Source organism: Dryas octopetala, chromosome 7 (assembly GCF_963921425.1).
Source record: "Dryas octopetala chromosome 7, drDryOcto1.1, whole genome shotgun sequence".
Lineage (NCBI taxonomy): Eukaryota > Viridiplantae > Streptophyta > Magnoliopsida > Rosales > Rosaceae > Dryas > Dryas octopetala.
In genome coordinates, this window is record NC_141372.1 from 2,516,796 (window position 1) to 2,538,855 (window position 22,060).

A 22,060-nucleotide genomic window follows, 5' to 3' on the forward strand; every position below is an offset into this window, starting at 1 on the left:
TAAATTAAGAGGTGAGTGAAAAAATAAGATTAGGGGGTTTAGCATCACTCTTTAAAAAATAAATAAATACCACTTTTTTAATAGCTTTTTAATATTTGAAATCTTTTGAAATCTGCAGGGGGAACGCTGGAGAATTATTGACTTTGATATAACATAATTTATACTACAAAGTCCATGAAAGTCTTTTAAAGTCTATCATTTAATAAAATCAATAACTTTTTGAATACCATGTCACTTTTATAGACTCTCTAAAAGTCTTAATTGAATACCATAGACTTTTTAAAAGTATTGATTAAATACCACCAGACTTTTATAAACTCTTTAAAAGTTTTGATTGAATACCACCAAATTTTTTAATTCCATCAAAATCATTTAAAATCCTAATTGAATACACCCTCCTTATTCTATCAACATATTGCAAGTATTTGATACAAACAGAATTTCAAAGTACTCGGGACAGAAAACAAGCAGCCACAGCAACAGCCCACTGCTTCCAGTAAATGAAACCAAAAGAAAAGATCTGCACAAATTAATTGATATGGCTAGTGTTTAAGGGCCAAGACCTTTAATTGCCAACATACTCAGGCTCTAATTGTAACATTCTCATTAGGTTAGCTAAATAAGTCTTTTTCTATTGAATTACAGCAAAACTGGGAAACACCATTTCACTCAAACTACCAGAGAAATAGAAATCAGCATAGATCAACCCAGATTGACAAACCATTCCTGCACCTATTACTACCTTTGCACCAAAACACCATACACAGCCCTCATTACCATTACAAACAAAACCCAGATACTATACTTGGTGAAACCAGATGCTATAGAACATCAAAATTAGAATTAAACAATGTAGATCTAGCATTACACTTTCACTAAACAGCACAGCAATAGACAAAATAACAGCTGAATAGCACAGAATCTGTATTAAATTAGAAAAAACCATTATACACCAAACCCAAAATTCAACATTAATTCATGAGTTTTCTTCCGGCTAAAGCTATGCCAGTTAACTTCTCAGACATACAACCCAAAATTCAGCCAAATCAATAACATAACACGCACACATTACACACAGAAAAGCCAAATCCACACAACCCATAATTATTTATGCATCCAATATACATTCACAACACACAACATCCAAGATCAGATACATTGATACACAGTATCACAAACCCAGAAGCAAATGATTCCCATAAACACTTATTTTGTTTGGAATCACACAAATAAAGTCATAAAGATGAACATAAGGTAGAATATTTTCAAGAAACAACACGGCCAACTATGGGGTACTTAGCTTCGAACTTCTTCTCCCAATCGGTGAGGACGCCGATCTCCTTCTCCGAGAGGCCTTCAAGGTTGGGCGAGATGTCCTCTTCGTTCTTGGTCATCTTCGCCAGAGCTCTGCTGGCGTCCTTGCCCGCGAACATGGCGTACGGCCCACCAGGCCCGTAAAACGACTTGCCGTTTGTCACGTCGAAGATACGGCTCTTCACTGCCACGTATATCGGCTTCGATGGGTCCGTGCCATTGTATTGGCTCAGCTCCTGTGGTGTTAGCTCCATCGCTGTGTTGTGTTCACGGGGACGACAAAGGTGAGACTTAAGCTGTTGCAGGCTATCGGAGTTAAATCACGATCGTGCTCGATTATTCAATCGCCTGGTTTTAAGTTTTAACTATTTAATTAACCCATCAAATTTGTTTTTTTTATAAAGAAAACACATAAAATTGAACGGTGGATATTAAAAGTTAGAATTTCTTTTTTCTTTTTTAGTTCAGTGAACTGTGGAAGAGAATCTTCTTCCTCGAAAAGTCAGAATTTTATTTGTTTTCTTATTATATTCTTCGTTATTTCTCGCCAGTATGAGCTTTTAAAATATCAAGCAAAGCCTTTGGATTCCTGTTCGACCAAAAAAAAAAAAAAAAGAGCCTTTGGATTCCTGGACCTTGTGATCAATTTTTTGATAACCATAAAAACTGATAGCAAAAATCAAAGTGTTTTTTTTAATCAATAGTTAAAATCAAAGTGTTAAACTATAGATTTCACGATAATCCACTGAATCACTTAAATAAAAGTACTACAAATTCAGTCTCTATGCCCACAAGATTTAGTTATATCATTCATAACTCAAAGAAGCACATTGTCCTGGCTAGCCATGCACTACGAACCATCGGCAAGTAAACAGCAACAGGTTCTCATTTTGCTTCTGTAAGTCCCATTCATCCGAACCAAACATAAATGTCAATGTAGAATGCCACCGCCCGAATACTCAACCTCCTGAAAATTGGACAAAGAAATGTTAAAAAGAGATTGATTGCTCATCTATGTTGAAGGCTACAAAATAGTTAGGAGAAGTCATCAAGAATGGTAACCACAATGCCAATTCTTTACTTGTGCAGTAAAATCAAAAGCTTATCATTATCTATTGTTCAACCGACCTGCAGTCATACTAGTCTCCTTAATTACAATGATATAAGGGTTCAGTTCTCCACCACAACAAACTTCCTTTTGTTTTTTTTTAACAACAAACTTCCTTTTGCTAGAACCCTAGAACAACCGTCTTTAAATCAACTTCACTAACAGAAACAACTTGGATGAAGCAGTGTAAAGTCAACAATGGTTCCATGAAAAAGTTTTAACTGCTCAGGAAAAATGTATAAATCTGAGGGTAACACACTCAACAGTCTGCCCCAAGTCTTGAATAAAAAAGCTCTTGAGCCAAACAAGGAAAATATATGAAATTGCAGTGCTGGCATTTCTAGAAAAAATTTTATGGTTCAACATGAATTATTGAATAGAAAAAATACCAAATGCCAGATAAAATTCAATTGTCTTGGGAGGAAGAATTATACCTGAGCAGGGGGTAAAGATGAAACCCAGTCAGATGCATGTGTAGGAAGCAACCCCAAAGTGTTAAGCTGCCAAGAACAATGAAAATTTAACAAACTGGATTCTTATTTGAAGATAACATAGGGGATAAAGCAAATAAATGAAACAAAATATAATTCACCTTCCAAACACCAAGTGCTAAACCACCCAAATTAAGGGCAATGAACAGCAACTTTGGGCCAAGAAGATCTACTTTGCTGTCCTTGTAGGGTTCAAAAACTGCAGAGCCAAATTAAAAGAAAGCACAAATCAACTGACAAGCAATCAAGTACTCCTGAATAAAATTTGCAAGGAAATATGAAGTTGGTATATTCATATGAAACTACAGTTAAATGCAGAGAGAGAGAGGGAGGGAGGGAGAGAGAGAGAGAGAGAGAGAGAGAGAGAGAGAGAGAGAGAGAGAGAGAGAGAGAGAGAGAGAGATAGAGTTTTACACGCAACATCTAGGCAAACAGTCAAATCAACTAAACAAATTTAGATTGTTAACTTTTAGCGCTAGACAAGTAAATGGAACACTACATTAACTACCCTAATGCCATGATTGATGGTTAATGAAAACCATTCCATACGATAATGCAGTATAATACAGGGTTTCATGTTAGGCAGGGAAGAAATTTACTGTTTTTCATCACTAATTCATCCCCTATAACTGAGAATTCCACACATATAGACTGATGGATAAGGAAAAACCAATAACAGTTGTAGGGGGGAAAACTATAGCAGTCGTCTTACCCTTTCCTGCACCTTGTAAGGCACTTATGGGCTGCCAAAGAGCTGAAAATGTGATTCCAATGCTAAACAAATGCACTGTACTCCCAGCCATCCACATCATGAAGCCCATCATAAGCAAATTCTTGAATGGGGCCTGTGCAACTTCCCAAGCTTTCTGCTCAAACATAAAGAGACCATGATATTACACAATCTTAAACAATGAATATCACTGTATTTTTGTCAATATTAACAGGGATCAAGAAAACAGCTACACTGGTAATCCATTCACAGTTCAATTCAAACATCATGCTCTGTATTGAATCGAATAGGGAAAAACACAACTTCACAATCTTGAAATACATGAAAAACCCTAATCATAATACAAAATGAGAAGATAAACACTTATCATAATTTCTTTAAACGGATGTGAAATTAGGGAATACCTGAGCTTTCCAAGTAGATTCGGCATCTTTCTTCTGGCGGCTAACGGTTGAATCGTCCTGCAGAGAAAGCCCAATCGAATTAAGAATGAATCCAAAACCCTAAACTCCAATCAGCAAAGAAAAAGAGGAGCTGAAGAAGTACCTGATCGGGAGAGGCGCGAGAGAAGCCAGGAGGATCAGGAACATCGCGGGAACAAGGAGAGGTTGAGTTGTCTGTCAAGTCAACGGCCCATCTTCGACCCACTCCCATCACTCCCTTTCCCTTCTCCATCTTTTTCCTTCGATTTCCTTCGATCCAAACAGAGAATAGAATATGCGCTCAACTCAATGCCTCGGATCCGCACTCACCTTCTTCTTGGTTTTTTTTTTTTTTTACTTTCTTGCTTTCCTTTTTTGATTAAAAGGTAAAGGTTGTTTTTTGGGTGTCCATTCTTCAGTGGTACTCTGTATGACTGTAATTTTCCAGGAAACAAAAAAAAAAAAAAAAAATCATCCAGTTTTACTTTCTCATTTTTTTATGGGCTTAATTTGATTGGATGAAAGGTTCTGACCAATTGTATTGAAATGGGCCGAGTCCAAGTATTTCTGGACATAAAGGCCCAACCCAACTCCACCGCCCTAATGTTTATTTATTTTGTTTGGTTGTTCGAACATTTGGTTGTTTTAGTGCAGATGAAACTTGTTTAGTAATTTCCAGGTACAGATTCATCTGAGCCAAGTTTCTTTAAGAATGTTTTTGATCCCTATTAACAATAATATCAGTGATTATTTACCAAAAAATAACATCACTAATTACAATTACAATGACAAATTGACAATGAACGATGATATGTTGATTTGATACTGCTGAAGTGAAGTAACATCAGACATTTTTACTGAAGATTTCATGACTTTCATCAGCCAGCTTAACAGAAACTAAGAATATGAAAATCCACCAAAAAATGTGTGTGTGTGTGTGTGTGTGAGAGAGAGAGAGAGAGAGAGAGAGAGAGTCATGCTTTGAGCATATGAAAATCTACCAAAAATCCATATTACATTTGTATGTTGTATACAATACAAGGGAAGGGAGATAGCTGATGTTTCCTATATCTTACGTGTGTATATATATATATATGTATGTATATTCAGTCTACATACAAACTTAAACTTCTCTGAGCTTTATACATCTCTAATACAACTCTTCCTTGCTAGAAAACTTGTCTGAAAGGTTTGCCATGACAAATCCTGCAAAAACCTGAGTCCAATAGAAAGTAGTTAATGAAATTCTCTATGGCCAAAGTTAGGAGCAACTTCTAAAGGGTACTTCATAGGCCTCCCAAATCCCAACCCACATGAGAGGTTACAAGTCAGAAGCTCAAGCCTCATGTCACCATATGAACAAAAAATAGTATAAAAATTTGACTGTTCTCATACAGAGATTTGCATACCTGAATGCAACCAATGATGTAGATAGCAGAAAAACGCCGGCCGTGAATTACCATGTCAGCTATCATTGCAAGAGGGATTGTCAAGGACATTCCCAACGTTGCAATTAATGGAGATGTCCAAACCACAGAAAGAGCCCTGTCAGAGTTTCAGTTAGCGTTAAAAGAATTGGGTATCAGCATCTTGTAGTTTCATAGATATGGAAGAAGTAGCAGAAGTGTTTATAGGACATTCTAACACCGCACAAGAACGGACTCGAAACAACCTCTTCCACATCATTTAAGAAAAGCCAATTGTGCACCATTCATAAGTCCACTTCTCTGCAAGTTCTTTTATATCTTTATTTTCCTTTTACAGGTAGATGGCAGGTTTACTTCATCAACAAATATAACACAAATAAGTGTGTGATGCATTAATGTCCCTGTGGTGTGATGTGTTGGTGTCCAATCAACACCAATGTATTTATGTACCAAAAGTAATCTGAAAGAACACTCCCCACGAAGCTATTTAACAGCACAACTTCCGCAACAGATTTCGACTGTGGAAACTCAAAAGAAGGTTCAATCCCCAAAGCATTCATCGGCCACACTGCAAGGGAAAGCATTGCTGTGAGAGATGCAGCTCCAGGAAAGTAAAATAACAGCCAAGAGCATGTGCTATCTTTTCGTTATGAGCCCTCTCCCCTTGAAAATCATAAAGAGAGGAGCCAAATTTACCACATTATGAAATTAAGAAACTTCAATATTATATTATATCTTCACTTCGTTTTTTTCAACTATCTTATAATGTCTCTGCTTTTCATTTTTTCTTTTTTTTTTTCTTCTAACAACCTTAAGATAACATACTTGAGCATCTTGTGCTGAAAGGCTCTAGAAGTCATTATAGCAATCATACCAATCTTATTTTAGTACAAAAATCAGTAGTGATGAGTGATGACCTGAGGTGTAGTCCAATTCACATTCTCTTATGCAACCAATGATCTAGTTATCAAAAGCACCTAAAATCCCTGATGGTATACTAATATAGTCTAATTTAGCCTCAGAAATTTTGAAAGATGGAGACAATTAATAAATAGATCATGGAATTATTATTCCACTCACCAAGCCACCAAAGACCAAGAAGAGTGAAGAGACCAATGTATCCAAAGAGCTTTTGCACATCAACCCTATCCCCTTCCTCTTCTGATCCAGCAAATTTTTTGAGTAACACTGCATAAATAAGACTAGTAACTAATAATCACAATGGAGAAGTAAAAATAATAATTCGATTGTATATCAGTGTATGAATTATGTTGTAAAATTCAAGGTAACACTGGATATCTTGATGGATTCTTACCTGTAAATAATCCATATGATGCTGCTGAGAGAAGACCAAAAATGTCTCCTGTTATAGAGTGCTTCCTGGTAACAAGAACAAGATAGAGTTTCAGAAAATTATACTAAATAATACTCCCTAGAAAGCCAACCTTATGTTAATACTGTTAAAGCGATCTTTCTTTATAAGGTACAATTTTTCACGAGAGCTAGAACCCAAAGGTTGATACTGAATAGGCAAATAAGGTTATATTAAACCATTCATTTTGAAAGGAAATAAACAAGAAAGCAGAAAAGAATAAAACCTTCAAAGAATTATTACTACTAGCTTAAGAAACAGTTAAAAACTTACTCAGAGATGCTCAGCAGTTCATCAGATGCCCAAGTTTTTCCAGCTGTGGTCATGGCAACACCAGCCATGCTGATAAACACAGCAACCAACTTTGGAACATTAATGGAGTCCTGACGAAGAAGAGCTCCAAAGAAAAGTGTAAAGAGCCCCGATGTAGAGGTTAGGACTGTCGTGCTTGCAACACTAGTATTTGCCAGCGCAGAGTTTGACAAATACTGCACCAGATCAAAACGATTTCACCAAATCATTTATAATTCTTAAAAGGGACCTTGACGACATTGCCCACACCATACAACTAATCCATGCATATTCAAAAATGAACCAAAATCTTTTCAGATTTCTTTTTCTATTAATGCAATTTCATTAATCCTCGAGCAATATAAAATGTTAATGGAAGTCCAAAAAGGTGATATACAAATTATAGGAGTACCAAAATAACTCATGTTACCTCTGTCATAAACCATATTGGAGCAAGAATTAAGCCACATTTTGCAACTTCCCACGGAGTTAGTTGGTAATGGTGACTTTGTTCAAGCAAGGGAGGCTCATCTTCTTCATTTTTAACGATTAGAGGCCGCCCTTCTTCCCTATTACTAAGATCTTTGTCAGTAATTAGGCAGCTTCTAATATCTGTTTCTGGACTGTGTTGCATTTCACTAATTCGAAGAGGGATATCAAGCCCAATTGAAGTGCTCATGACAGTGCTGTCATTGTACAAGTTCTTAACCAAACTTTGGCCCAGTAAGCTGCAGATCCAGTCTTTCAAAGCTGCTATTGGTAGATAGACCACCAATAGAGATACCCCGAGATAAGTGAGTGAAAACGGCTGTTTGTACTCCGAGAAAATTCTCTGCATTAAGAAAGTACTGCAAGTTTTTAAGCTTTCAAATCATAGCAATACTCAAAGAAACATCACCCCAATACCCCATAGAAAAATACATATTGTCATATCCCCAAAGAAATATAGAAATGGAACAGTGATGTTGTAAATTTCTTTTCTTTCCCTATAAAAAGAAAAGAAAATTATAAATTTATAACCAACACTAATCCCATAGACCAAATATAAAAAGAGAAAAAAAAAAAAAAAGAATTAAATTCAGAAAGAAAAGGAAGGGAAGGACTGTCAATGATTCCAAACCTGAGTAACCTCTGCAGAGGCGACCCATATGAAGATGACCGTGCCAATCAATCCCAAACCCGCGTTGTACTTCCAGCCCATGACCCAGATCAGCCCAAACCCCAAGAATTTAGAAATTAGACCCGAAATACGAAGTGGGTTAACCTTGATTTTGCTAGAGAATCAACATCTTTCAGGAAAGCTCCAGACGCAGCAGCAAGACAATCCAATATGAATCTTGTCTGGTTCTTTCCGTAGTTATGAGATTTTGGAAGTTCCAAGGCGTGAAAGTTACGAGAAAGCTTGTTGACTTTTCGCATCAAAATCGTAGGAGAAGCGGTTTTCAGTTTTGTTGCTCAACTTTAGTGTGTCAGCAGCGAGTCAATGAGAGTGACAGGTGGTGGCAGGTGGTACTGTAGCAACTAACCTCCCTTGGGCTTGGGGTAAGGTGGCAATCTTTGAAACACTTCCACGGCTTTATTGCGATATTATTTTCGAAAGAAAAAATATATATATTGGGAAAATTATTGTATGTTTCGGAAGAGAGAAATACTTCCTCAAAATGAAGGGCAATTACTCGTAAATTATTGTAGATTATACATTTATACCCAAAAAATAATCCCTAAGTTATGGGCAGTCACCTTTCTTTCTTTTTCTTTCTAAAAAAAAAAAAAAAAGTTATCTACAATCATTTATCAAATGTTGTTTAAACGAGCTTAAAAGTTTAAAAATAAAATAGTAGAGTTTACAGTTTCGTCTCAAGTTCATTTTTTTCTCGAATTGCCATGTTAGTTTAGTGTTATTATTGTTAAGGAAAAACTAAGAAAGATCACGATATGAAACAACATCAATAAGCATGGACGGGCCAACTTGTATAATCCAACATGTTCAGTCCTCAACCGTGATCCTTATGTGTCACAGTAAGACCTGAACATATGTGTCACAATCGCGGTTGTGGCTAAATTGATAAAAACTCTTCTGCTACAGACATGGTCTGCCGTCAGCTCCTTGATCTTCCACTTGCTATAGTCGTCTTGCGCCAGTGAAGCATGAAGCTTTGGGGCATGAGCGAGTAAAAGATATGTCCAAGGCATTTTCTTTCTAAAGCATATAAATAAGAAAGAGTGCACAGAGTCTAAACACAATCATTGCAAAGTAATGGTATTCACGCATGGAATAGGTGACAAGATTTATTTACCGCCATTACAGTGCTCGTGATATCACAGGCAGACAGCTAAAAGTTGACAACAATAATTATCTTTTTATCATTAGAAGACAATTATAACGTACAAGGCAATGACATGGGGACAGAATAGCTTGTATAACTATTTTGCTCTATTATAAGAGTAGTAACAAAATTGGTTGGGGGAAACAGGGTTAAGGTGTACAGGAGTACTGGGGTACTAAGCTCCGTTGTTGAACGAGTTCGTGAAGATCGTGAACAATCTTGAACACGGAATCAGGCCTTGCCAGCTTCAATGCATTTTGCGACATGGCCTTTAGCTCGTCGGCTTTTGGACCAAACCACTGAGCAACAATCCTTGCTATCTCTTTTGGAGATCTAGAAAATTTCCCACACCCATTTTCAACAACATATGGCACATTGCCAACTTCCTATAACAAGAAGAAAAAGCCATTTTTTACATTTTCCAGTGAGGACATTCTCATAGTAGAGTAGAACTGGGAAAAGCAGATGAAATTTAAAGAAAAAGTTAAATATTATTAGATAAGAATGTAGACAATAGACAATGTAATCAAGGTATAGACAATAGAATTAAGTCAAAGCTTGAACCTGCCCGGCAATGTAATCATTCAGAATAATTGGGAGGCCTCTTATCATGGCTTCTGCAATGGTCCCTGGGCCTGCCTATTAAAAAGATAGTTGCAACTAAATTAGTTGATAATATACAAAAGATTGTCATAGTTATTATGACTGAGAAACTTACCTTTGTAATTATGCAATCACAAGCTCCCATGCATTCCTCCATTTTAGTGACAAACCCCTTCACCTACAGTATCAATCAATTTCAGCTATTAACTTCTGTTTATATATACATACAGGTTTAAGCATGTACATATTTTGGTATATTGTCATGTTGGGTAGGTGATGTGTTCCTAAAGACATGGCATGCAGATCAATTCTGCAGATGTAAAAAAGGTGCCTAGCCGGAAATCATTGGCAGAATACTAAACCTTATGATAGAACTCTGAGAGGAAAAACAGTGATAAGTGCTGTGCTTGGGACTTCAGTTCAGAGGGTATAAAAATACCTGGACAGGAACCTTCCAAGCGACTGCAAGCAACTTGTTTGCAAGCTTTTTGTTGCGGCCACATATCACAAGGACCTGACCTACTGGCTCCCCAAGATTCTCATCATATAATGCATCCCCAAGTGCCCGAGCTGTAGCCTCAATAGGACCCATTCCTTCTCCTCCTCCCATCAGCAACACAGCAGGAAGATCCTCCTCCATTCCTAATTCTCTCCGAAGTTCAGCCTGCAAATACATAAAGCATGCAAAAGGTAGTCAACATTTATTAAAAACTACAACCATGGAATAACATGCAATCTAAATACATGTATGTGTGAGCTCCCACCCTAGATTTCCAGACCTACTATATCATCCTTACTAGTTTTTTCTCCCCAACAAATGATTCTGTTTTAAGTTTTAACCAAACAAAGAAAGTTAATGGTTTTAACCAATCCCATGCATCATCTTTGATCCTGATCATATAATGCCATGCATTATCATAACTTGCAAGAGACAGAATCATCAAAATCCAACTCACTGACCAAACTACATATTTCACTTTCAATCAACACTCACGAGCCCTTTTCTATTCGAACCAAATACCAATTTCTTTCAGCCATACAACCACTTATCATCAAGGTTAAAGATTGAATCAATATGAAAGGCAACCAACCTTGGGTCGCACGGGCTTAACAAAGTTAGGCCGCACAGGGAGGCCATAAACCTTGATTTGGGAAGTCTGGAGTCCAGCTTTCAATGCCCTCTTTGCAACCTCAGTTGTTGGGCAATAGCATCTTGTTACAAGCTTATGAAACCTGAAAATGAAGACATCCAATATCAAAACAATGCTTAGAGAAGGATATCATCAAGAAAGGCTTCATGCATAAGCAACCATGTAGGATGGCAAGTGCTTAAATCTGTGACAACTGTGGTAAAAACTATCTTCTCCAATAGACCCCTTGCCCTCAAGATACGAAGTGGTACATGTTGCATCAGTGGGTGCACACTGATAATAATATCTGGCTGGTATTTCATCAGTCCTTTGGCAACCTCCCTGAACAACATAACAAATTAGAGAACATTAACAAGTCATACTGCCAAGAACGCTGTCTTTGAACCACAACTTGAAAGTACTTAAAAAAACAATCATAATTCGCCCATCGGTTGAGTTTTGAAAGCCTATCAGGTGTGTGTTTTCATCATACGGTTTAAAATCTGCCAGGGGAGCGTAAAATCAAGTTCTGTCTGAGAACAGACAGTGACATCAAGTCCTCAAACATGACCTTTCTAACAACTTTATAGTGCATAAGATAAATAATTAAAATGTTCTAAATTCCTGCAAGCTATTTTAATCACTAAAATTAGAGCCAATCGCTACTCAAAGACTATAGTTCAAACCCAGTATACATATTACCCTATATAATCATTCCAAAATTGAGAGGTACCTTATGAGTAATGTTAAATATGGCTAGTGAACTTTTACGTGAAGAAAAAGCATGTGCAATTTATTTGCCAGAGAATTACTAGCATTAACCTTAAGCGAAAACAGAGTCATACCGAGCTATAAATGTGGAAGTTGCAGCAAAATTAGATTGATGCACAAGGCGTGGAGCGGTTCCATAATATGTCATTTTCCATAATGGTCCATGTTTCACCAAGAAATTATAGCTCCTGGGAAGTTGATTAAATGGCCAAGGCGTATGATCGGACCATAAGTCAGTAACAAACACCTGCGACATGCACTCTTAACACAAAACATGATCAACAAAAACATACTCGCACACCCATTTACCATTTTCCCCAAGCGTTCTGTTTAATTGCTGAAATTTTGTGGGAAATGAGAGGAAATTATATTTTTAGATCTTATGGTATTATGTCAATTGTAATTGCATGGCTGCACAACTCCCAGTCAACCAAATATTGTTATTTTATCATGTCCATGATACTAAAAAGCTCAGGAATGAAAAAAATGTAATTTCCATTCTTCTCCACATTAGTCAAGCAATCAAATAGAAGTCACAAGATAACATTTTCAGTGCAATCCATAATAACTGACCTGATATTCATCCCCATATTCTTCATTAAACGCGGCCTTAATAGCTTCTGCCGAAGCTCGGTGACCGCCACCGGTATCACTCATCAAAATCAGTACCTTTTTGGGGCTCTCTGGCTCCACACCATTCAAGGCTATCCCATTATCGTTAACAGCGCACCCATCTTCCCTCAAGACATTGTTATTGTCCCCAGCACCATTATCTGATCCATTGTTATCCCCAAAACCAATCCGAACCGAAGCGAACCCAATTGGGATTCTGTCACAATGGAACCGAATAGCTCTATTAAACTCAATCACAATTCTCCCAATGCTCGAACCGCCTCTACTAGCCAAACTCAGGGAAGCAGAAGCACCCACCTTGGGCGTTTTCCCAGAAAATGAAGAACCCCCAAAGCTTTCAAAATACAAGAAATTGGATAAAAAGGAAGCGTGCCCATATGAGCCCGAGTGGTGAAACCTTGAACTGAAGGCAAAGCGACCCAATTGGGATAAAAGGTCGTAGAGAGGACTGGGTTCTTGGGTGGTTGTTATTGAAGGGTTATGCATGGTTGAACTTTGTGTTCCGGAGATGATGATAAATGCGTTGAGAAATTAAACCATGGCGGTCTTATATAGGAGCAAAAGCAAATGGGTTTTGTACACAACGCCAGGAAAACAAAATAGTGAAATACAGAAGAGAACAAGTTACAGAGGAGGGAGTGAAGTTGAGGAAGAGGAAATCTTGGCAGGGGGTTTGTAGCCACAGAGCGAGGATTTTGGTGTGCGCGCGCGTGAGAGTGAGAGAGTAGATTCTGGGAATAGGAACAAAATTCGTTTTGCGCTCAAAACGGGGATAGAGGATGGGCCAATTTAACTGGACTGGGCTGGGTCTGGTTTGATTGCCCAACCCAATTGGGAATCGCTACTGAATTTTTCCTTCTTTTTTTGGCAAATAAAAGATTGTTTTTTCTTGGTGGAATGAATTTTTCATTAGCAGTAATTGTTGAGGAAATAATGAAACAATAACCACAAAATTTATTAATTAAATTTGTTCATTGAAATGATATTTTTATATGCATCTAACATGTTAGAATCTTATTCTTTTTTTAATATAAATAAGATTTAAAGTTCAATTTATAATCGAATAAATGAAAATAGCCATATTATATGATGAATAAATTTTAATAAGAATATGAGTATCCATAACCATATTCCTGAATTGCTATTGAGTTTACTCTTTGGTATATTAGAAAGAACCGAATTATAGATATATTATAATCTTAACTTATTATTTCATTCACCCTCAAAAGCTTAGTGAGAGCTTGCTCTCAACTAACCAGTCAACCATCTTGACGTTATTGCTATTTAACTAAGAAGAAGGCTGTGACTGTGGGTGTCAAAACCAGTCAATGAACGCGTTTGCCACACCACATAAAAATATAAAATACATAATGGTGTGACATGAAACCAGTCAATTTAGTCCTGGTCCAAGCCCCACTAGCCTACAGGGGTTATAAGGAGCTTAAATTATTTCATGTTGGATTGAAAATTTAACACTTTTTGCTTTTGGCTTTTGTGGGAGTAGAAAGGGAAAAGAGCAAGCATGTGAGTTTCATGCAATTTAGTGTTTGGTAAAGAAGCACAACTTTTATAATTATGTATGCAGCCCATGTTGTGTTTTATGCCATTGACTTGGGCAACCATCCGGAAGCAACAGCCTTTTGGGTTGCGCACTCACCGTCCAACTAGAGCTACGAAAGAAGAGGCACAGAGAAAGTTGGGCCCAACTCCCTAACCCAGTCTCAAATGGACAATATCCGGCTCAAGGTGGCCCAAGAATGAAGGCTTAATCAATTGGGAGAAACATTGGAGAAAATAGGACCGGCCCATGAAGCACCCATTCTTTTAAGCAGAAATAAGTTGGACTGGAATATCATTCTCAAAGGGAGCCCAGTAAAGTGTCTAGTTTTTAGGGAGAAAACGGTATTTTTTTGGTAACAAAGAAATTTCACGATACATTCTCTTATTGGGTACAAATAAATTCTTAAGGAAACGTCCCACTATGTATAAGTTGCCGCAACCCATTTTGTAAACCCAAATGTTTTTATGCTTATGAATGTTAGAACCTGAAAAGTTTAAGTTTATAGCTCGTTTGATGCTTATCATTTTATCTGAATTATTTATTTGTGTGGATTTGAAAAAAAGATAAACATCTTTTGATCATGTTTACATGTTATAATAAAAATAAAAATTTCTAATAGTAAAAGAGGGGTGTAGGAAAAAAAAAAAAAAAAAAAAAGTAAAAAACACAAGGCTTGTGGGATTCCATTATGAATCTTTAAGCATGTTTGACAAAAATCGTGTTTAACGGATAGGCAGCAAACAAGACACGAGTCTGTCTAAATATACCCCAAGTCCAATTAAATTGGATGCTGACATCAGAATGCATTTTGACATGTCAAGAGGCAAATTGGGTAGAAAATGGAGCATAAATGAATCTTTAGGTGGTCCAATGACTCCAATTGTTGCTTACATTGGCAATGATTTTATGGGACATACCCTTTATGCAGGACTTAGAATTTTTTTTCTTTCACAAAAGTGAAGCTAGCTAGGAGTGCTCATTGCTTTTGTAGAAAATGCTCTATCTCATCACTCTCATCCCATACCCATATGCTCAAATCCACTATCTTTAACAAATTTCAAAAGCCTTATTATTATATCAGAGAGCGAATGTATTTGTCCTTTGTCCATTTCAGAGAATATGTGCAACCCTAACCACTGAGAATGAGCTCACAATCATCTCTGTTTTTTCCTTTTGCGGCAGACTTTGAGAATTGCTTGACCTTTATGTGCCTTAAAGTAAAAGCTTTTTCAGTACCTGTACAGATTAGTTTTGGGAATATCTTAGAGGATATTTCATGTTCGAGAAAACTGATTAATGCTGCTTTTTCGCCTTTCTTGAGCTCCGAGTTTTATCGGATGATTAATAATCTAACAACATAACTGATTAAACTACGACCATGCACTAGTTATGAAGTTCTCATATTTGCTGATAGTACCAAACACCTATGTTTGTGGGAAAACCCACATCGACCCGAACAGCCAATCACAGCTCGACACGTGGCTGGTCAAACATCCACCTCGGAGTTGATTCTCAGTGGTCAAACTTTGACTTCCACGTCATCACTGATCAACACTTCCTCTACCAGCTCAGACCGGATCTCCACACCGCCCCTCCTTGTTCGGTCCGAGCCGAACCGATGATCTTCCATGAAGTCCAGTGTCCATCTTCCCACGATCATCCCGGCTCGGCTCGGCTCGGCACAAGAGATGGCTTCCTTCCGAGTTCTGGCGTCGACCAGTTAGGGCTCGGAAAGACTCCAATCTATGGACCGGCTCGGCCTGGATTCCCATGCCCGATCCGACCACACATGGACTTCGTGTCTTCGCATGAAAACATGTGTTCGTATCGGCTCGGCTCGGCTCTCCGCCGCCATTCCCAGGAAGATCACGCTAGGACGAACCGCCACACTTGAATGCACCTGACACAATCCTCTGACAGATAGAATATCAGGCTTGCATTCATGACTGCTGGGCAGTTTACCTGGACCTTCCAACCTTGCATTTAATGGAGCATTCAATGCAGCATTGAATGCTGAGGAAGCAAGCAGCTGAGCATGCAACTAGGTCTAACCAGGTGCGTGGGTCTCTGGCAACCATTCATTCACAGGCAGGTAACTTAATCATTAAGTCTTCCTTTGCCTATATAAGACACCACATATGCATAAAATGAGGCACCTAGCAATCCACCAACATACACGCAAAAACACTTGCATTCCCTTCTACAAAAAAAGCCTACCCAACTTGCTGAGAATAACCCAGAACATTTGCCTTGTTCTTCCCATTCTCCCAAGTTCTTCCTTTGTTCTTCCTCACCCACCATCAAACACCACCACTGATTTCATCATCGGAGTGTGTTTGGCTGGTACCACACCGGTCCATCTCCTTTGATCTTGTTTTTGTCTACAGGAAGATCTCAACCAGCATCCACTTCATCATCCAACAAAGCACCTGATCAGCCAGGTCAACTTATCTAAGTTGTTGCATCTACCTTACGAGAATTTGCATCAACAGATTGGCGCCGTCTGTGGGAAACTGACTTCAGCCGTTGTGTTCATCACCGCAAACGCTAAGCTCTTCCTCCACGCAAGTCATCATGACTACCATATTTCGGGACACCAGTTCTTCTTCAGGAGCGTCTCAGAATGATGAACAACATCAGCCTGAGACACCTGAGAAAACGAGGGGAGCACAACTCCCCAGGACGCCAAAGTCCAAAGGTTCCTCCAGGATCCGAGCCGCTCACAAACTCCTTAAGGAGAGTCAGCGACATCTGGCCGCTGAGAATGCACTCCTGAAGCAGAATAATGAGCTGCTCGCAAAACAGGCCGAGCTGGCCGGGGAACTTGCACGCCACCGTGCTCAACTTGAGAATAGTGGGGGATCGGGCTTCCGATCACGCCGGACCCGAACCGAGCAGGAGGTCCTTTCGCCGTCTCCTTCTCGGCAAAGCACTCCTGCCGAGCCGAACGACCAGACCGATCAGCAGGACTCGGATCACGTCTTCCCGGGCTTCGAAGACATGCCCCCGGCCGAACAGGCCGAATGCCTGAACGCCCACCGTCTTCTTCAGCAAAAACAGGCGGCTTTCGGGAAACGTGCCCCCAGGAATTCGGGCGGAGACCGTGCCGACCCGAATACAAATCGACGACCCCCGGCCCAATCAAGGTTGGGGGCCAACAGTCCTGCCGGTTCGGCCGAAACCAGGGGCCCGATTCGGAATAGACTCGGCCCTATCGCCAGTCAGGATCCTTCCCCATCAGGAACTTACTCGGGGAGGCGATCAGTGAGCGACCGACTGGGGTCCACCATGATCATGTCGGATCGACAACCGGCAAGCGAGAGGCTCACTCGTCAGCCGGTGAGTGAGAGACTCGGCAACCAGGCCGAGTGCTCAGGGGAAAATGCGGCCGAGCCGACCCCGCCCAATGTGGAAAATCTTGTTCGGACTTTGGTCCAGGACCAGATCCGAAGCGTCCACGATCGGCTCGGACATGTCGAGGTCTCCGGGGGGTATACCGGTAGAGCCGACCACGGGGAGGAACTTCCCCTCCCGTACACCAGCAGAATCATGGATGCTGAGGTCTCCCGCGACACCAAGCCCCCCAAGATGGATCAGTATGACGGGACCAAGGATCCCTACGACCATCTTGACAGCTTCAGATACGCCATGGAGGCCCGCCAGGCATCTGAAGCCACGAAGTGCAGAATCTTCCCTTCGACCTTGAAGGGCTCGGCTCGGGGTTGGTTCCGAACCCTCCAACCGAACTCCATCGACTCCTTCTCCGACCTCCGGAGGGCCTTCCTGGCGAGATATCGGGTTGTATCCGAACGACTCTACAACTTGAACGATATGTCGCTCATCAAGCAGCAGGAGGGGGAGAGCCTCAAGGCCTATCTGATCCGCTTCAACATCGAATATACGAAGTGCGACGATTGCGACGATAGGTCAGCTAAGAATGCCCTCATGCAAGGCCTGCACGCCGGGGGACTCCGTTCCCACTTGATGAGGAATCCTCCCTCCACTTACGATGAGCTTTCTGCCGAAGCCACTAAGTGGGCGCGGGCTGAGGAGTGGGATGCTCAGGTGGAGGCCCTGAATCCCAGGCCGACCTCGGCCAAAAGGAAGGAGGGAGAGGTTGCAACTCCCAAACCCCAGGTCCAATCCAAGAAGACCAGGACCGAGGAGCCACGCCAACTTCTGGGCAAGGGACCCAAGTTTGTCCAGTACACGGAGTACACTCCCCTCAACGCCGGTCTGGAGACAATCTACTCCAAGGTCAAGGACCAACTCCCAGTCGCAAGGGAGATCAAGGGACCACCCCCAGACAAAATCAAGGAGGGCGTCTTCTGCAAATACCATTCCAATCACGGCCACGTCACGGGTGATTGCTACGCCCTCCGCGACGGGATTGAGACTCTTGCCCGGGCGGGTAAGATCAATCAATTCCTGGCCGGTGGGCCTAGGGTACCCAAGGCCGCGCCGAAGAAGCCCACCAACACCATCGAGGTCCAGGATGCTGCCATCGGATCGATCGGGGGGGGACCAACCTTCGTGGGGAACTCGAACCGATCCCAGAAGGAGTATGTCAGACAGGCGGCTCAAGCACACGAGTCCCTGTCGATCTAGGCGGGTCAGCCCAGCACTTCCAAAAGACAGCGGAAGGACTGGGCACCGGTCACCTTTGAGCCAAACGAGGCAAACGAGATCATCTTCCCCCACTATGATCCGGTCGTCATAGTGGCTGAGGTGGCCGGGACAACCATCGCGCGCTCCTTCGTCGACGGAGGGAGCTCAGTCAACATCCTCTACCACTCTGCGTTCGCGCAGATGGGCATCGGCGAGGATAAGCTGGAGACCGATACACCTGCCTTGGTCGGGTTCGGGGGAGAAGTGGTTCAGCCCCTCGGACACATCTACCTTCCCCTTTCGCTCGGGAAGGGGCCGATCAAGAAGACCTGCATGACGTACTTCATTGTCGTCAAGCGGCCGTCAGCCTACAACATCATTCTGGGCAGACCGGCTCTGGTCGACCTTGACTGCATCGTCCATTACGCCAACCTCCTCATCAAATGTCCGGTGGGCGACGACTGCATCGTCATTCAGGGGGACCAGTGCTCGGCTCGGTCGTGCTACGCCGCTTCAATCAAGCAGAAGGGTCAGCTGCCGAACTCGCAGGAGCTTGACTCCATCGCCGATTCGGGCAGGTGGCCGAGGGCGGAGACATTCGACTTCACTTCCGAGCCGATCTCAGATTCTCGACCCCTTCCCGCCGAGGCTTGGGAGGAAGTGCCGATCTCTGACGAGGCACCGGATCGGCTCGTCCGAGTGGGGACTCAGATCAGCCCCGAGCAGCGCTCCGCCATAATTGACTTCCTCCGTGCCAACGCGGAAGTGTTCGCCTGGTCTTACGATGACATGCCAGGCATATCGTCTGACGTGATCACCCACAGGCTGAACACTGACCCGGGATGCAAACCGGTCCGTCAGAAGAGGAGGTCATACGATCCGGTCTGATACGCCGCCATGGCTGAAGAGGTAACCAAGTTGCAAAACAACGGGTTCATCCGGGAGGTCAACTACCCCGACTGGCTCGCCAACGTGGTCATGGTAAAAAAGAACAACGGGAAGTGGAGGATGTGCGTGGACTTCACCGATCTGAACAGGGCTTGTCCCAAGGATAGTTTTCCCTTGCCCAGAATAGATCAGCTCGTCGATGCAACAGCAGGACATCAGCTCCTCAGTTTCATGGACGCCTACTCTGGATACAATCAGATCCTGATGCACAAGTCCGACCAGGAAGGCACATCTTTCATAACGGATCGCGGCATGTACTGTTACAAGGTCATGCCCTTCGGCCTCAAGAATGCCGGAGCCACCTACCAAAGGCTGGTCAACCACATGTTCAGATCTTCCATCGGCAAATCCGTAGAGGTTTACGTGGATGACATGCTGGTCAAAAGCGTCAGGGCGGACGATCACGTCAAGGACCTCTCAGACATGTTCGGAGTCCTGAAGGAGTATCAGATGCGGCTGAACCCAGCCAAATGTGTCTTTGGGGTTCGGTCAGGAAAGTTCCTGGGCTACCTGGTCAGCCAACGGGGGATTGAAGCCAATCCGGAGAAGATCCAGGCTTTGATCAACATGAAGTCCCCGAGGACACGCAAGGAAATCCAGAGTCTGACTGGAAGAGTCGCCGCCCTGAACCGGTTCATCTCGAAGTCCACTGACCGGTGCCTCCCTTTCTTCAAAGCCTTAAAGGGAGCAGGGAAGAGCATAGAATGGACCCCCCAATGCGAGCAGGCCTTTCAAGATCTGAAAAGGCACATGGGGGAACCTCCCATCTTATCCAAACCGGAGGAAGGTGAAGAACTTTTCCTCTACCTTTCCGTTTCGGACTCGGCTCTCAGCTCGGTCCTGGTGAGGAAGGTCGGCGGTGTACAACACCCCGTCTTCTATACGAGCCGAGCCCTCGCCGATGCCGAGACCAGGTATCCAAAATTCGAGAAGATGGCTCTCGCCCTGGTCAGCTCGGCTAGGAAACTGAGACCATACTTCCAGGCTCATTCTATCGTTGTCTTGACGGATCAGCCGCTCAGACAAATCCTAGCAAAACCTGAGACTTCAGGTCGGCTCATCAAGTGGTCAATCGAGCTCGGCGAGTTTGACATCATCTACCGTCCCAGGACGGCCATCAAAGGTCAGGCCATGTCAGACTTCATCTGCGAGTCGACCACCTCGATGGAGGATCCACCGCGCGCCGACACTATGCCAGCATCAGCCGATCCGAACACAATCGGCGAACGCGGCCAGGTTGATCTCATCACCTGGACCCTCTATGTGGACGGATCTTCCAACGCCATGGGAAGCGGGGCCGGGCTTGTTCTGATCTCCCCAGAACAAGTTGTGATGGAGTATGCTCTTCGCTTCAGATTTCAAGCATCCAACAATGAAGCAGAGTATGAGGCACTCATCGCCGGGCTCAGATTGGCAAAAGAGCTCGGCGCGATCAAACTAAACATCTTCAGCGACTCCCAGCTAATCGTCAATCAGATTTTGGGAGAGTATGAGACTCGAGAGCCTAGCATGACTGCTTACCTCGAGAAGACTCGTCTGCTACTTGGAAACTTCCACGAATACAGAATATCCCAAATCCCGAGGGCAGAGAACTGCAGAGCCGACGCCTTGGCGCGCCTGGCTTCGGCCACAGACACCGGATCCGCCAGGCATGTTCCAGTCGAAATCCTGGACAGACCTAGCACCGCCGAAACCGAGGCCACGGTTATGCAAACCGAGGCCGAGCCGAACTGGATGACGCCGATCATCACCTACTTGGTCTCCGGGATCCTCCCCCCAGAGAGGGATAAAGCACGTCTCATCAAAACGAGGTCGGCTCGGTTCAGCATGATCGATGGTCAGCTCTACAAGAGGAGTTTCTCCCTGCCTTACTTGCGGTGTGTCACTCCCCAAGAAGGTCAGGATGTGCTGAGAGAAATCCACGAGGGGATATGCGGAAACCACTCGGGAGGAAGAGCCCTCGCCTACAAGACGATCAGACAGGGTTACTTCTGGCCAACGCTGAACAAGGACGCAGATCATCTGTCTCGCGCTTGTATCAAATGCCAGCAATTTGCCGCGGTTCCCCATCAACCTCCCCAATTGCTGACTTCCATATCCAGCCCCTGGCCGTTCGCGCAGTGGGGACTCGATCTGATCGGTCCTATGCCGAAGGCTAAAGGGCAAATCACCATGGCGGTGGTAGCAGTCGACTACTTCACCAAATGGGCCGAGGCCGAGCCCCTGGCCACAACCACAGCCGAACGGATGGAGACCTTCGTCTGGAAGAACATCATTTGCCGGTTCGGCATGCCGCACACCATCATTGCGGACAATGGCAAACA

General features: G+C 42.5%; 4 protein-coding genes across 4 annotated transcripts; all 4 read right to left on the reverse strand.

Moving 5' to 3' along the window:
• Positions 1-1,077: 1,077 nt before the first annotated feature.
• On the reverse strand, positions 1,078-1,689 carry MAPR2 (membrane-associated progesterone binding protein 2). The gene has a single exon (XM_086251819.1). The coding sequence runs from the start codon at positions 1,566-1,568 to the stop codon at positions 1,266-1,268; it is 303 nt and encodes a 100-aa protein (XP_086107945.1). The 5' UTR covers positions 1,569-1,689; the 3' UTR covers positions 1,078-1,265.
• Positions 1,690-1,981: 292 nt separating this feature from the next.
• Positions 1,982-4,421, reverse strand: LOC147278405 (ER membrane protein complex subunit-like protein). The gene is made up of 6 exons (XM_086251473.1): positions 4,190-4,421; positions 4,048-4,104; positions 3,626-3,779; positions 3,015-3,112; positions 2,857-2,922; positions 1,982-2,281 (listed from the first exon to the last, which is right to left on the reverse strand). The coding sequence occupies exons 1-6, from the start codon at positions 4,316-4,318 to the stop codon at positions 2,246-2,248; spliced, it is 540 nt and encodes a 179-aa protein (XP_086107599.1). The 5' UTR covers positions 4,319-4,421; the 3' UTR covers positions 1,982-2,245.
• Positions 4,422-5,020: 599 nt separating this feature from the next.
• On the reverse strand, positions 5,021-8,718 carry LOC147278406 (putative vacuolar membrane protein YML018C). The gene is made up of 8 exons (XM_086250812.1): positions 8,276-8,718; positions 7,586-7,987; positions 7,138-7,352; positions 6,808-6,872; positions 6,573-6,680; positions 5,943-6,060; positions 5,475-5,610; positions 5,021-5,281 (listed from the first exon to the last, which is right to left on the reverse strand). The coding sequence occupies exons 1-8, from the start codon at positions 8,354-8,356 to the stop codon at positions 5,216-5,218; spliced, it is 1,191 nt and encodes a 396-aa protein (XP_086106938.1). The 5' UTR covers positions 8,357-8,718; the 3' UTR covers positions 5,021-5,215.
• A 676-nt stretch (positions 8,719-9,394) lies between these two features.
• MGD1 (monogalactosyl diacylglycerol synthase 1) lies at positions 9,395-13,288 on the reverse strand. The gene is made up of 8 exons (XM_086250997.1): positions 12,560-13,288; positions 12,061-12,233; positions 11,396-11,557; positions 11,177-11,318; positions 10,525-10,749; positions 10,201-10,263; positions 10,047-10,121; positions 9,395-9,868 (listed from the first exon to the last, which is right to left on the reverse strand). Exons 1-8 carry the CDS (start codon positions 13,103-13,105, stop codon positions 9,632-9,634), a joined length of 1,623 nt encoding a protein of 540 aa, XP_086107123.1. The 5' UTR covers positions 13,106-13,288; the 3' UTR covers positions 9,395-9,631.
• Positions 13,289-22,060: the final 8,772 nt, after the last annotated feature.

Bases quoted from the DNA above. Each gene is read 5' to 3' on its own strand.
- MAPR2 (XM_086251819.1), bottom strand. From the start codon at position 1,568: ATGGAGCTAACACCACAGGAGCTGAGCCAATACAATGGCACGGACCCA.
- LOC147278405 (XM_086251473.1), bottom strand. From the start codon at position 4,318: ATGGAGAAGGGAAAGGGAGTGATGGGAGTGGGTCGAAGATGGGCCGTT. The intron at 3,780-4,047 runs GTATTCCCTAAT...ATGTTTGAGCAG, and splicing joins AATCTACTTGGAAAGCTCAG to AAAGCTTGGGAAGTTGCACA. The intron at 3,113-3,625 runs GTAAGACGACTG...TTGGCTCTGCAG, and splicing joins CTTACAAGGTGCAGGAAAGG to TTTTTGAACCCTACAAGGAC.
- LOC147278406 (XM_086250812.1), bottom strand. From the start codon at position 8,356: ATGGGCTGGAAGTACAACGCGGGTTTGGGATTGATTGGCACGGTCATC. The intron at 6,681-6,807 runs GTAAGAATCCAT...TTATTTATGCAG, and splicing joins ATCATATGGATTATTTACAG to TGTTACTCAAAAAATTTGCT. The intron at 5,611-5,942 runs GTACATAAATAC...AAACTCTGACAG, and splicing joins GTTCTTTCAGATTACTTTTG to GGCTCTTTCTGTGGTTTGGA.
- MGD1 (XM_086250997.1), bottom strand. From the start codon at position 13,105: ATGCATAACCCTTCAATAACAACCACCCAAGAACCCAGTCCTCTCTAC. The intron at 11,558-12,060 runs GTATGACTCTGT...TATGTTGTTCAG, and splicing joins ACTTCCACATTTATAGCTCG to GGAGGTTGCCAAAGGACTGA. The intron at 10,750-11,176 runs GTTGGTTGCCTT...ATGTATTTGCAG, and splicing joins TTAAGCCCGTGCGACCCAAG to GCTGAACTTCGGAGAGAATT.